General features: G+C 38.0%; 1 protein-coding gene across 1 annotated transcript in view; it reads left to right on the top strand.

The window, feature by feature from the left end:
- The window catches only part of Fam134b (family with sequence similarity 134, member B), an 81,423-nt gene extending 72,802 nt beyond the window's left edge, over nucleotides 1–8,621 (top strand). The window contains exons 4-8 of the mRNA XM_013013869.1: nucleotides 1,556–1,640; nucleotides 4,111–4,248; nucleotides 4,979–5,043; nucleotides 5,707–5,833; nucleotides 6,425–8,621. Of these exons, the coding sequence (XP_012869323.1) occupies nucleotides 1,556–1,640; nucleotides 4,111–4,248; nucleotides 4,979–5,043; nucleotides 5,707–5,833; nucleotides 6,425–6,918 (909 nt within the window). The 3' untranslated portion in view covers nucleotides 6,919–8,621. The remainder of the gene's footprint in view (nucleotides 1–1,555; nucleotides 1,641–4,110; nucleotides 4,249–4,978; nucleotides 5,044–5,706; nucleotides 5,834–6,424) is intronic.
- The last annotated feature ends 5,658 nt before the right edge of the window (nucleotides 8,622–14,279 follow it).

The raw sequence follows: 14,279 nt of genomic DNA, 5'->3' as shown, positions 1-14,279 counted from the left end.
AGCGCCACTTCCGGCTTTTTTCTTTTTGCTTATGTGGGGCTGAGGAATCGAACCCAGGGCCTCATGCATGCAAGGCAAGCGCTCTACCACCGAGCCACCTTCCCAGCCCTCATTTTTAATCTTGACAGATGTCAAGTCCATGTGGTGGTGGAGGGAGTGGGGGAGACAGATTTTTGACACCTCTTAATCACTGAAGTGATTCAATGTATTTTGGGGGAGATTCTAAACTTGACACTTCTGCATTGATGAATGTGTTCAGATACATTAGCTGACGAGGCTGAAACTAACAAATCTAGATGATTATAAAAAATCCTTTGCAAAATAAAATTCTGGTTGCAATCCTGCATTTATGAACTATTCATTCAAACTGTTTATTCTTTTGATTTCTGTGGCCTTTTCCTCCTTTTTCATTTCAGTTCTAAGATTCCAAAGGACTTGGTATTTCTGTAAGAACTTTAGCTCCATAAGTTCATTCATTCTTTCAGTGAGTTAATTTATTAACCCTGTGCCAATGAAATATAAAAGCAAACCTGAAATATAGTCTCCTTGTTCTTCCTCTGAATCAGTTATTGTGTAAGCCCTTTAATGAAATTTCTTTGGTCACTTCGCAGTTTTGCACCCCTCCATTTAAAGGTGAAGAAGGACAGGAGAGTCAGACTGGGCGTGAGCTCATGTGAAGACTCCTAGGAGAGGCTCTTCTGGGTTGAGCTTCGGAATGGAAATCAGGAGACTTTACTGTAGGCTGTTTTAAAATGTCTTAAGACAACCAAGGAATTTAAAGAAACTAGACCAAAGAAAAATAATCACAAGCCTGGCGCTGGTGGCTCACACCTGTAATCCTAGCTACTCAGGAGGCTGAGATCTGAGGATCATGGTTCAAAGCCAGCCCAGGCAGGAGACTCTTATCTCCAATAAATCACTAGAAAACCAGAAGTGGTGCTGTAGCTCAAGCGGTAGAGCACTCGCCTGGAGCTGAAGAGCACAGGAACAGTGCCCAAGCCCAGAGTTCAAGCCCCACGACCGACCAAAACAAAAAATAATAATCACACTTCACTGGAGGTATTTCCTTTGCATTGGTTTCTAGGTGACCTGGAAGTGACTGAGTATAGTTAGGGAGGAGGATTATAGTGTTCCCAGATTTATGCCAGAACTTACCAGCTGTGCAAATTATGATTGGTATAGATGCCTCTGATTTCTGTTTTGCTGTGCTTATGAATTTTAGTGGACTTACCATGGTGGTTCGAAATTTCAGATTAGCTGATCTGGCTGCATTGTTTTTATTCAATGAGGAGAGTAGTCTTCTGCCCAGCAACAGAAGTCACAGGCATGGCACGGGAAGTCATTTCTCTTGGGGCCAGAAACAAGCTCTTCTGCCCTCCAAATGCTTATTACTAAGTGTCAAGGTGAATTAAGAATTAATAAACATCCTCAGTGCAAAGCGTGCTGCTTGAAGGAATGATTTTATGTAGGAAAGTAATTGAGTGTGAGTAAATGTGTGCTCTCGGATTTCCTCATGTTGTGTATAACTGGTCTGTATCATTTCTGTTACTTCCAGTTTTGTCTCCTGGTATGCAGTGTGTGTACTTTTTTTACAATCTTGGGAAGTTATATTCCTGGGGTTATACTCAGCTATCTATTGTGTAAGTATCAAAGGACATTTTTTTTTGCTCACTTGGACGATATGTGTGGCATTAGTATACCTACTATAGTTTGGAAAGGAACAAATGAGTTTCTGTGTTATAAAATAATCTCATTCTTTTAACATCTTGATGCACAAAATTTCTTTCCTAGAGATATCTTTTTATTTTGAAATTAGAAAAAAGGTTGCAAAATGAAGGATAAGTAAATAAGTAAGTTAGGTTAAATTATGCCAACAAAAATTTAAATAGTAGGGTAACAGTGGCTCATGGCTGTAGGCTCCTAGCTACTCAGGAAGCTGAGATCTGAGGATTGCGGTTCAAAGTCTGCTCAGACAGAAAAGTCCCTTGAGACTCTTATCTCCAATTAACCATTCAAAAACCAGAAGTGACACTGTGGTTCAAAGTGATAGAGTGTTAGCCTTGAGCAAAAGAGCTTGGGGACAGTGCCCAGGTCTGAGCTCAAGCCCCACAACCGACCAAAAAATAAACAAACTATATATCCCATTCTCTACAAGTACACTAGCACTTTTTCTTTTAGACATATACTGTGGTTCTATGAGAATAATATATCATATACAATAATATATCATTGACTTCTACCATTATGGCTAAAATAAAAAATATTGATCATACCAAGTACTAGGAAGAATATGGAGCAGGCAAAATTCTTTCGTAATGTTGATGGGTAAGGTACCAATGTAAAGTCATTTTGGAAAACAGGATGGCAGTTTGTTGTTTTGTTGGTCATGGGCTTGAACTCAGGGCCTGGGTGCTGTTCCTGAGCTGTTTTGCTCAAGGTTATTGCCCTATCACTTTGAGCCACAGCTCTATTTCTGGTTTTCTGGTGGTTAATTGGAGATGAGTCTCAAGGACTTTTCTGACAGAGGTGGCTTCAATCTGTGATCCTCAGATCTCAGTTTCCTGAGTAGCTAGGATTACAGCCTAGTGAGCCACTGGTACCCAGTTCAGAATGGCAGTTTTTATTATATGCCTAGCCATCCCACAGCTAAGTATTTATGTAAGACAAATGGAAGCACACTTTGAATAAAATTCTTTATGTAGAAATGTTCACAGCATGGAGGGAGTATGGGAAGGGAAAAAAAAAAAGAAATGTTCACAGCAGATTTTTCCGTGGCCCAAAGTAAAATGTAACCCACATGATCTTAATTAATGAGAGCAAATTAACTGTGGTATATTTATATAATAATTACTACTAAAATTGATTTGCAACATTATAGATTTTAAAGTAACTAGTCTGAGTGAGAGAAGCCAGTAAAAGTCTATGCTCTAGGAGTCTATTTATATATAATACTAGAAAAGTCAAAGTAATCTTTATGACAGTCATGTCAGCTGTTGGCTGGGATGAACCAGGTGGAGGCAGCAGTTCAATAGAATGTGAGAGCACTTTTGGGGACCTGAGATTTGTTTGCTCTCAACTGTGCTGCTAGTTTCTGGCAGGGTGGATAAGTCAAGCTCTAGCAAAATCTACACTTCGTGTACTATGTGTCAATTATAACTCAGATATTCTACCAAGATGTATAGAATTTCTCTTGTTCCCAAAAAACCACGAAGATCTAGCACTATCACTTATGATGGGGCACATACGCTCGTATTCTCTCCTTGGCTAACTTTTATTTCCTTTTTTTTTTTTTTACCCTGGCTTTTCAAATTCACATTTTGCCTCAGAAGAAACTTGAGATTGCAACTCCTATATTAAAAGATAGTAGGGCACATTTCTAACAGTAATAAACAAATTCTACAGAGTACAATATTGCTAGGTGACATTCATTTTTTTTGTACTTCTTATACATAACACAAATGACAAATGCTTGGAGCTCAAATCAAGCTTCCCAGTAGAACCCATATCCGGTATTAGCTTGTGGGGGTGCGGATAGAGCTCAACAGTAGAACGCTTGCTCAGCATGTATAGGGTCCTGGGTTCTAGACCCAGAATTGCTAAAAAGAAAAAAAAAAGAGATAGCATCCTGATCTGCACTGTCTAAAAGATGGGGAAGAAGAAAGTGCTGAGAAAGGAGAATTATGAGCAAGCATTTTCAGGTGGTCACATTTACTCCAAGCAATAATATTATTCCAGTATTTCTGATGAGAGGCTGATAGTGATTTTCCCACAGTAAAATGGTATTGAATAAACAATGGTGAGAGTTTAATTCAGGACAGTCACCTAGACAGTATGCACTATCACCTTTCTATAAGTTTTAGGGTAGAAGTACAGAGGGAAAAAGCTGATCTAATTACAGGTCTAAAAACAATGGGCATGAGTGTGTGTAGTAGTAGTAAAACATGTTTCTATTACAAAGGAAGAGTAGAAATTAAGCACTTTTTCATAGAGGCATCTTAAGAAAAACCTTTTATTTTTCCATGGTTTAGAAAATCATATTTTGTGAGCTGTTAGGATGTAAGCATTTGGAAACAAAGGGTATTTCACCTGTACTCTCTTCTTGTATTCCAGTACTGTTTGCATTTTTGTGTCCACTGTTCAAATGTAATGACATTGGACAAAAAATATACAGCAAAATCAAGTCAGTTCTGTTGAAACTAGACTTTGGAATTGGAGAATATATTAATCAGAAGAAACGTGAAAGATCTGGTATGTAATGTGTGAATTTTAGTTTCTATGGATTAGACATTGGCAGGCTGTTTATTATGTGATCATTGTTAAAAGGATTTCAGGGTGGATTTTGTCTTTTGCTAAATACTTTAAAGAATACCCTTCTCCCCCCTCCCCAATCTAATATATCTAGCCTTTCCAACTTGGGATTGTATTCTTTTCTAAAAAACACTAATAAATTGACTTTTCAATCAAAATAGTCAAGGGAGGGAGAAAAGGTTTCAACCACTTTGTATTTTGCTATTCATGATTTATTTTATTTTGGATGGGACAGCTAAAGATAAACATTGCCAAAGGTAGAGATCACACATGGGAGCCCCATAAGTCAGGAGTGAAATAATTGGAAGGAAAGGGAAACACATAGAAAAAGTGATCATTTTTTACCTGTTAACTTGACCTATGACCCAGTATGTCATCTAGAGGATGCAGCAGAATTCCCTGACAGGTTTATGAAAGCATAGAATGTGGTCTTACAAAATTTCTGGCTTAGTGGAACCTGAGACTGCACAGCTAGCAAGTTCCTAGGAATGATGGTTAAATGTAGACCATCACCTATTTTGCACATACGTGAAGCTTCTTGAATGCAAACACTTAATTATAGGGAGGTATTGGAGAGTATAGGGAAATTGAGTAAGAATTTATCGTAAAATACATATACTTTGTTCAAGCTTGTCAGGAAAGTGAAAACTTCCATTTTTTTCCTCAACAGAAGCAGATAAAGATAAAAGTCACAAAGATGATAGTGAACTTGATTTTTCAGCTCTTTGTCCTAAGGTATGTTCTGTTTGTTTAGTTTAGTTTGTTTCTGCATGGTTTGATTGTACATTTTTTTTACCTGAAGCAAAATGTATTTTTTGTTGTTGTTGTTGGTTGTGGGGCCTGAACCCTGGGCCTGCGCCCTGTCCCTCAGATCTTCAGCTCAAGACTAGCACTCTAGACTAGCCACAGCGCCACTTCCGGCTTTTTCTGCTTATGTGGTGCTGAGGAATCAAACCCAGGGCCTCATGCATGCAAGGCAAGCACTCTACCACTGAGCCACCTTCCCAACCCCGAAATATATATTTTTTCTAATAAACTGTTTTTTGTTGTTGTTGTTGTTGGTTGTGGAGCTTGAACTCTGGGCCTGGGTGCTGTCCCTGAGTGCTGTACCACTTGAGCCACAGTGCCACTTCCAGTTTTCTGGTGGTTTATTGGAGATGAGAGTCTCACAGATTTTCCTGCCCGGGCTGGCTTTGAAGTGTGATCCCCTGATCTCAGCCTCCTGAATAGCAGATTATAGGTGTGAGCCACTGGCACTCAGCTACAAACTCCTATTTTATAAGATGACTGGATAATCTCAAAGGAAAATGCATCTGTCTTTACCTTAGGGGTTAATGGGGATTATTCACAATACTTGCATCTGTTTATAATGTATCACTGGGATTTATGTTAACACAGATTAGCCTCACAGTTGCTGCCAAAGAGTTATCTGTGTCTGACACAGATGTCTCAGAAGTGTCCTGGACTGAAAATGGGACCTTCAACCTTTCCGGGGGATACACTCCGCAGACAGACACTTCTGATGGTATACCTCTTTTTATTAGTATTAAGTACATGCAAACATATTCACTATCAACAAATGAGTGGATAACTGAGAGGTGGTATGTATTATTAATGTATTATTATTTAGCTATAAAAATGAATGAGGTATACATACTTGCCTACAGCATGGATGAACCTTGAAAACTTTATGCTAAGAGAAAGAAGCCAGACACAAATGGCTACATATTGTATAATTCCATGTCTATGAACTGTCCAGAATAGCAAATCCACAGGGAGGGAAGTGAGTCAGTGGTAGCTAGGAGTTAGAAGGAGGGGATGGCAATTGTTAATTGGACCAACTTTCTTCTTGGAATTCATAAACATGTTGTAGAATATGCAGTAATGGTTGTACAGATTTGTATATATACCGAAGCCCAATGACTTGTATACTTAGAAGGGTCCAATAAATGGTTAAAAAGATCCATAATAAATGGTTAAATAGATTCAAGTGGACTCGGGATGAGATGAATACCAAGGCTGCATGGTGAGGTGGGCTCAAAGTCAGATTTCCCATAGTTCTTGGTTCTAATTTGTTATGATGCTTACCCATGAACTTTTGTTATACATTTCACAGATCTTGATCGGCCTGGTGAAGAAGTTTTCTCCCGAGATCTCTCTGATTTTCCATCCCTAGAAAATGGCATGGGAACAAATGATGAAGACGAGTTAAGCCTCAGCTTGCCTGCTGAACTCCAGAGAAAAAAGGAACAGTTGGATGGTGGTCACAGAGCATGTCAAGAGAGGCCATCAGCAGCTGGCCTCAGCCTCCCTCTGAACAGTGACCAAGCCTATCGCTTGATGGGTGACCTGGCTGGGGAAGTCATCACAGCCGCAGTGTCTGCTGCTATCAAAGACCAATTAGAAGGCACCCAGCAGGCACTGGCTCACGCTGCCTTCAGCCCAGGAGAGGACACAGACACTGAAGAAGGTGATGACTTCGAACTGCTTGACCAGGAAGAGCTGGATCAAATTGAGAGTGAACTGGGACTTGCACGAGAGCAGGAGGCAGAGGCGCAGCAAAGTAAGAAGTCTTCAGGCTTCCTTTCAAATCTTCTGGGAGGTCATTAAACCAGGAATTAGCTTACAACAGAATACAGACGAATCACCAAACATCTCAGACAAGCAAAAAAGGAAAAGGAAAAAAAAAAGGGAAAAAAAGGAAAAAATACAAACTGTAAGCTTTTAATGATTAGATTTTTTTTTGTTTTCCCTTCTGCAGTGAATTGGATATATATCAACTGATACTGGTAGACTGGTTATTTCTGATAGTTATTTTTATGTAATAAGCATGGAAATGAACTTTATATATGCATATATACATTCTGTGGTGTCAGAGATGAATACATGGGGTTGTTTGTAAAGAAAATTGAAACAAACAAAAACCCACCAGATTACTAAGATCCTTCTGTAGGCATTATTTTTTCTTTATAATTAATTTTCAAGCATGTAAAAATTTATTGTAACTAAGTGAAAAATATTGTGAAGACATGCTCTATCAATGACCCTTCTTCCTAAAACTTGGCAACAGTTTTAAGACTTTGATGTTAAAAAAAGCTCAATTATCAAAGTGTCTTTAGTTGAAGGTGTTGGGAAATAATCACAATTAATTTCCTAGGAAAAAATTAAAAAATATAAGTATTCTGGATAGGCAGAAACATTTCCATGTTATTTCTGTGGTTATAGACAGGTACACTTATAAAGTGGCATGCTCCATTGACAGCCACCTCTAGTCCAGCAATGGTGGTGTTAAGTATGTATCACATAGAGGGTGGTTATGATGTAACAAATTTGGTTGTTCAATAGCTCATTTCTGTCATATGTTTGCAACAGGGGTGTTGCGGGTACAGATCCCTTGTGTCCATTCAGACTTGTTATACTTTCATTTTTTACATTGTGTCATGGAAAAAGTCTCCTAAAATTGTGAAAGTAGTTATTGATATGTCTCCTGTGAGTGATGTGGTTATCAGCAATAAAGAAATAAGAACTCTGTTCTCTTAGTCTGCATAGATAAAAGAGAGGAACTTGCTTGGCTTTAGAGTGTATTTATTTGCCATTGAAGTATATATACTGTTTCTTATTGGGAAGGTAGAATATATTTTTTTCCTTTAAACATTTTTTCAAAATCACTTTTAAATAATCAAAGCTGAAATCAAGGTAGTTTTGTTTTGTATTTATAATTAAAATTTTAAGTAGTGTTGAGAGACCATTTCAGCAACTATCCCAAATCTCTTAAATCTTCATTTGTAGCTGGCATTTGTCAGATAAACATAGACATGAAACCATAAGATAGGCATGTAGGAAATCTGTGTTCACATCTTTTGGTTTATCCCTTTCTTCTATGTCTAAGATAATCTGACATTTTAATGTAACATCTCTTATTTACTTTTTCTTTCGAGGTATTAAATATCTAGACTGAATTTTGCCAAGTGTTAACAGGAGGAAAGTTACTGTAGACTGAACACAAAGGTTTCTGTGACTGATAGAATATGTCATTAGTGCCTCATGACTGTGTGATATCCTTCATTGACACAAAGTGAGCCTATGCCTTCATTTTCGTGCCCATTTTGGTACAAATGTAAACTCCTGTTAGGAAATCTTGGAACTGTGTGGGGTTTGGAAGAATATATGTGAGTTCTATTCAACAAGTTTCTGGACATGAAGAAAAATACAGTTACATATTCACAAAATAGCTGTTACCAGTATTCTTTTTTATATGTATGCATTTTCATTTATAAAATACTCTTGGACATGAAGTAAAAAAAGTTTAAAGGGCATTTCCATTTCCTCACTGAGAAGATAACAAAAATTTAAATAAATAATGAATATTTTATAAGTTTTTTGGGCAAACTTCTAAGGAGATAAACGCTAGGGCTGTTAATATTTAACGGCATGAATAAGACTACAAATTAAAGACAGTTTGCATATCAGTGGTTGGTAGGATAAAAAAAAGAGTCATCAATGTAGAAAAAAATACCATCTCTCCATGAAGGTAACATTATAATAACTATATATCCTTTTGATAGTCTTTATATAAGAATATGTGGTTATTATTCCATATTCAAAACCTTTCATTGAAACCTATGGATGTGGAGGCTTTTGTGTGTGTGTTTGAACGGGGGCATTATTTTCAGTTTTACAATATAGTAGCCAATAAACCATGTGAATGATCTACAGTCAAGGCCTACACAGCTTTACCATGCAGATGTAAATAGCAGTATTTCCCTAATATGTAAGAAAAAAAACCTGAAAAAACAATGTCTTATAATCCTAGTTACTCAGGAAGGGGAAACAGTAAGATTGTGGCATATAGCTAGCTTGGGCAAAAAGCATCAAATTCTATCTTTAAAAACTAAGATAGGGCTAGAGGCATGGCTGAAGTGGTACTTCCTGGACTTAATTCCCAGCAACATACACACACACATACACATACACACACACACACACACACACATGCTTGTACACGCTTTGTAAAGACTTAAGTGGAAGATAGTCATTAAAATATGAATCATATTTTTTCTTTAAAATTGTAGAGGAGCTGTGGAAAAGTTTTACTCATTTCCTTTAGAGAGTGCTGAGAAAAACCATATAATGGGAATAGCATAAAGATAGTATATGTTTTGATACAATAAAGCAGTCTTCAAGAAGTTGGAGTTTGCTTTGGAAGTTTAATCTAGGCTTGGGTATTTCTTGCTCTAAAAATCATCCAACATGATGTAAAACAAACTAAAACAAAACCACTCTCCAACAATGATAAGATTTTGCATTCTACTCATATTTAAATAAGTATAACTTTCTTCTTAAAAATTAGCAAATGTCATCATGATAATTATCTTAGGCTGAAGCAAATCCACCCAAGTTGTAAGAAAAAAACTTAAATGTACTTTTTTTGTTTAAACAAGATTAGTATGTTGCTTATATTGTTCTAGCTGTTAGTTGCTAGAAAATTTATGTAAAAAAACCCTTAATGAAGTACTGTTGTCAAAGATCACTTGCATTATAATAGTTATAATGCCTCAACTATCTTATTGTATATCATTCCTCCCTTTTTACTGTTAGAACACAATTAGAAATACAGGCTCTGGTTCCGTTATTAGTATCATAACCCTACTACCCAATGATAGAAGTCATATACAATCTACAAGCCACTGCCCGCTTATAGGAACATTGTAATGTTCTTTTTAATGGATCTAGTGCTGTATTGGTCTCATAGTCCAATAAATGCCTTTGGAATAAATGGATGGAAAATAGTGCAAAGATGTCAGTTAAACTTGGGACCATGTGAAAGGTTCTAGGCTTTTTTTTTTTTGCACTAGTAGGATTTGGATTTAGGGCTTTCATCTTTGTTAGGCAGTTTTCTTACTGCTTGGTCATGCTTCTAGTCCTACACTAATCATTTTTAATGCTTCTAACACTACTCTGGGGCTCTGGGACAGTAGCCTAATAACTCTACTTGTTTCATCTACAAAATGAAGACAAAATAGCTCCTACCTCATAGGACATGGCAAGGACTTCCTGTCTTAAGGTTGGCATGGACCTATGGACCAAATCCAGTCTGCTACATATATGGGCTACTATCAGGAATGATTTTATATTTTTAAATTAAAAAACCAACAGAAGATTACTTTGTGACTGTGAAAGCTATATCAAAACAGATACCCATAATAAAGATGGATGAGAACACAGCCATGTTCATTCTTCTATGTATTATCATGACTGTTTTTATACTATAAAAGTAATCTTGAATAGCTTCAATAAAGACGAGAATGGCCTACAAAGCCTACATTATTTACTAGTTGGCCCTTTAATGGGAAAAGTTTGGTAAACACTGAAAAGTATGCTAAGACAGGAAACTGCTCTTCTAATGGAATAGTGTGCTAATGGTTACATTCACTTACAATTTAATTCACCCTAATTCTCATAACCTTACAATTTGTGGTGATTTGTTGTATTTCCTGTGGCTATAACAGGACTCCTGACGCTAAACAGTTTACAAGTAAGAGGTTGATTTAGGAGGGTTCTGGATTCTGTGGCCCCAGCATCTGCCCAGATACTGGTGAAGCCATATCATCAATGTGTGGAAGATGGAAATGGAAGTAGGTAGGTGTGCAAGAGAGGTCATGTGTGAAGGACAGAAAAGGAGGGACAAAGGCCTGGTGGTAACCAATCACAAGTCCCAGTTTCTTGATATAGTAATCCATTCATGAGGGTGCCCTATGATCTAGTTACCTTTTAAAGGTCCAACCAACTCTGAACACAGCTAAATCGGTTCCTAAGGTGGTAGCCTATGAAACTTGAAGGATGGACCATGTACAAACAATATCAAGTGGGAATTAAGAGCATCTGGATAGAGAGTGGTAAATTGTCCACAGCCTACATTGCTAGAAAGGAGAAAAACTAGCCTGAGCCCACGCCTATATTCTTGTTCATTGGAAAGTTATTGTGGTCCTGGACACAAATACCCTTTTGAACAACAAAAGTAGAGAATCTATGGAAAGTTCAAAGATGCTGAAGCAGGAGGATCACGAAAATAGACTGGAGGAGGCAGGGAATAAATAGTAGTAACCTTGAACAGCAGAGGCTTGAAAAACCATGTAAGAACATGGTAGGAAAAAGTAAAACAGTAAGTTCTGTATATAGCAATTTTCTGCTTTAATTTTGTTTTATTCCAAGTGATGATTTAGTATAATCTACATTTCTGAAAATGGGTATCTGTTCGGAGAGCTCAGTTTTTTCAAAAGACTTGATAATCTCAAAATCATTCTTTTGGAATAAAAAATCACCATCAAATTTAACTTTTAACACTGCATTATTGTCCATTTCACAAATATTTGTATTTATATGTTGACACTGATCTAGCACTGTAGTATACAGACCAAAAGGAATGCCTACTCAATACAGTTTATATTTTAGATGCTTGTGAGTGACCATGTTATGTTAGTCATTGATTAGCCCAAGATGGCAGTGTTTTCTGGGATGCATGATTTCCAGTACTGACACTGGGAAATTAGTAGAGGCTAGTAGTAGCCAATTTCTCAAAATGGAGACTGGATACCACATGGCCTCACTCCCTTCATGCCCTAACACTAAATAAGATTGACCTGTGGAACTAACTGGTTTCCATGACTGGGTTTTAACAAGATATCATGGTTCTATTCAGTTCTAAGACGAAGCCAATTGCCATGTTATGACACTGGAGCAACTGTAGGGAGAGATTTGCTTGAGAGGAGAACCTCTTACTATCAACTATGTAAACTAACCATTTTTGTTCTTTTACTTGGAGTATTGGGGTTTGAAATCAAGACCGCAAGTTTGCTAGGCAGGAGCAAACAGACATCAGATGGAGTCTCATGTTTTTGCCCAGAACTGTTCTAAGATTATGATCCTGTTAGCTACACTCTCCTCTGGGATTACAGAAGTGCTTTATTTACCATGCCCAGTTTATTGAGATAGGATCTCACTTTTTCCCTGGGACTGGTCTTTAACTTCAATCTTTAACTACAGCTTGTGTAGTTGGGCTTACAGGTATAAGCCACAGTGACCAGCCCTTAAATGAGACTTTTTTTTTTCATGAGGCTGCTCATCATGTTGAAATACTCAAGCCTTCATATGACTTCTATTCTGGATACAGATTTGCCACAACCTCATGAGACTGAAGCAGAACTACACTACCCAGCTACACTACCATTAAATGCCTGATTTACAGAAACTGAAAGTTTGAGGCTAAATTCTGTTGTAATTCAATATAGAATATTAGGTAGCAGTGTTATTACAGAGAAAAGTTATTCTGGTTAAGGGCTTGTAAATTGGGGGTAGACACTATTTTTGAAACCTCTCTTGTAAAAGACCTTTGAGCAGAAACCTAAAATGACCACAGCCAGCAAAAAAATATTCAGATTGACGCCTACATTGCCGTATTAGAAGAAGATTGAGAATGTGTCTGTGACTTCAAATAGGATGAACAAGATGGAAGGGAAAAAGGTAGCCTATCAGAGGTAGAGTGCATCCAGGGGCAATTCCTGTTAGGCAACCTTAAACTATAAAAGGAAAATGTTTAGGTCTGGGAAGGTGGCTCAGTGGTAGAGCATTTGCCTTGCATGCTCAAGGCCCTGGGTTGGATTCCTCAGCACCACATAAGCAAAAAGAAAAAGCTGGAAGTGGCGCTGTGGCTCAAATGGTAGAGCGCTAGCCTTGAGTTGAAGAGCTGAGGGACAGCGCCCAGGCCCAGAGTTCAGGCCCTACGATCAGACCCCCCCCCCAAAAAAAAAAGAAAAAGAAATGGAAAGATGTTTAAATTTTACTCAAGGTCAAGAAAAGCCACAGGAGGTTTTTTGTTTTGTTTTGTTTTTACAAAATGACAGTATGATCTGATCTTAGATTCAGAAAATGTAGTGGTCAAGCCTGCAACTCATGCCTTTAATTCTAGCTAGTAGAGAGGCAGAGATCAGGTTCCTCATTCAGCCAACCCAATTCTTAAAAATAAGCCGAGCAAAAAGGGAGATTTTTTGGCCGAAGCAGATTTGCTCGTGTGCAAGTTCCCTGTGTTCAAATCTCAAAGAAAAAAAAGTGCCCTATACTCAATACAATAGGATGCCCAAGTTTTAGTACTAGTGAGAGAATGTAAAATCTCTCGTGAATTTTTTTTAGATTACAAGTTGAAACAACATTTTGGAATTACTGAGTTAAGTGTATAATTAAAGAGTAATTTTATTTTTATTTGCAATATAGATAGCCTATTAAAAATAGGTGATCTGTGGAAGTTAGGTCTAAATTATAAACATATTATACACACACACACACACACACACACACCAGACTTAAAATTACTTATGTGGCGTGGACTGTATTTCAAACTGGGACCCAGCAGGCAAGCCGGATTTTGCACTTGGTAGGTTTTTAAAAAGAGGTAATCGAGTAAGAACAGCACCACGAACGTGGTATTCAGGTAAGGGGTAGGTTTATTCAGTAGACCTGCTGGGACCAGGCCAGGTTGGCACTCCATGCGGCTGGCAAAAGACCTGGGAAAGAGCTGAGAAAGAGGTAGAAAAGACAAGAGAGAGCTGGGAAAGAGAGCTGGGAAAGAAAGCTAGAAAAGAGAAGAGAGAGCTGGGAAAAAGAGCTAGAAAAGAGGGTGTCTGGGTCTGGGCTAGGCCTTAACTAGGGTATGGGCGGAGAAAGGTGTGGCCACATCAAATTCAGATGTGACCTCAGCGGATGCAGATGTGACCTCTTCCAGTTGCCTAGGTAATGCAGGTACTGGGTAGAGACTTTGCTGCGAGGAGGGTGGAGTCTGCTTGCCATCCAGGAGCGGACTTTTACATTCCAGCCTTTTAATAATCATGGAATAGGGCGGGGATTCTCTGTGGCTACTTCCTGCTGACAAGGGGCATAGCCAATAGAAGTAAAAGGCTGGAATTTGGTCCCCTCTCAGA

The sequence above is a fragment of the Dipodomys ordii genome, unplaced genomic scaffold, assembly GCF_000151885.1.
Source record: "Dipodomys ordii isolate 6190 unplaced genomic scaffold, Dord_2.0 Scaffold21, whole genome shotgun sequence".
NCBI classification, from domain to species: Eukaryota; Metazoa; Chordata; class Mammalia; order Rodentia; family Heteromyidae; genus Dipodomys; species Dipodomys ordii.
This window is presented reverse-complemented; position numbering and strand designations above follow the sequence as displayed.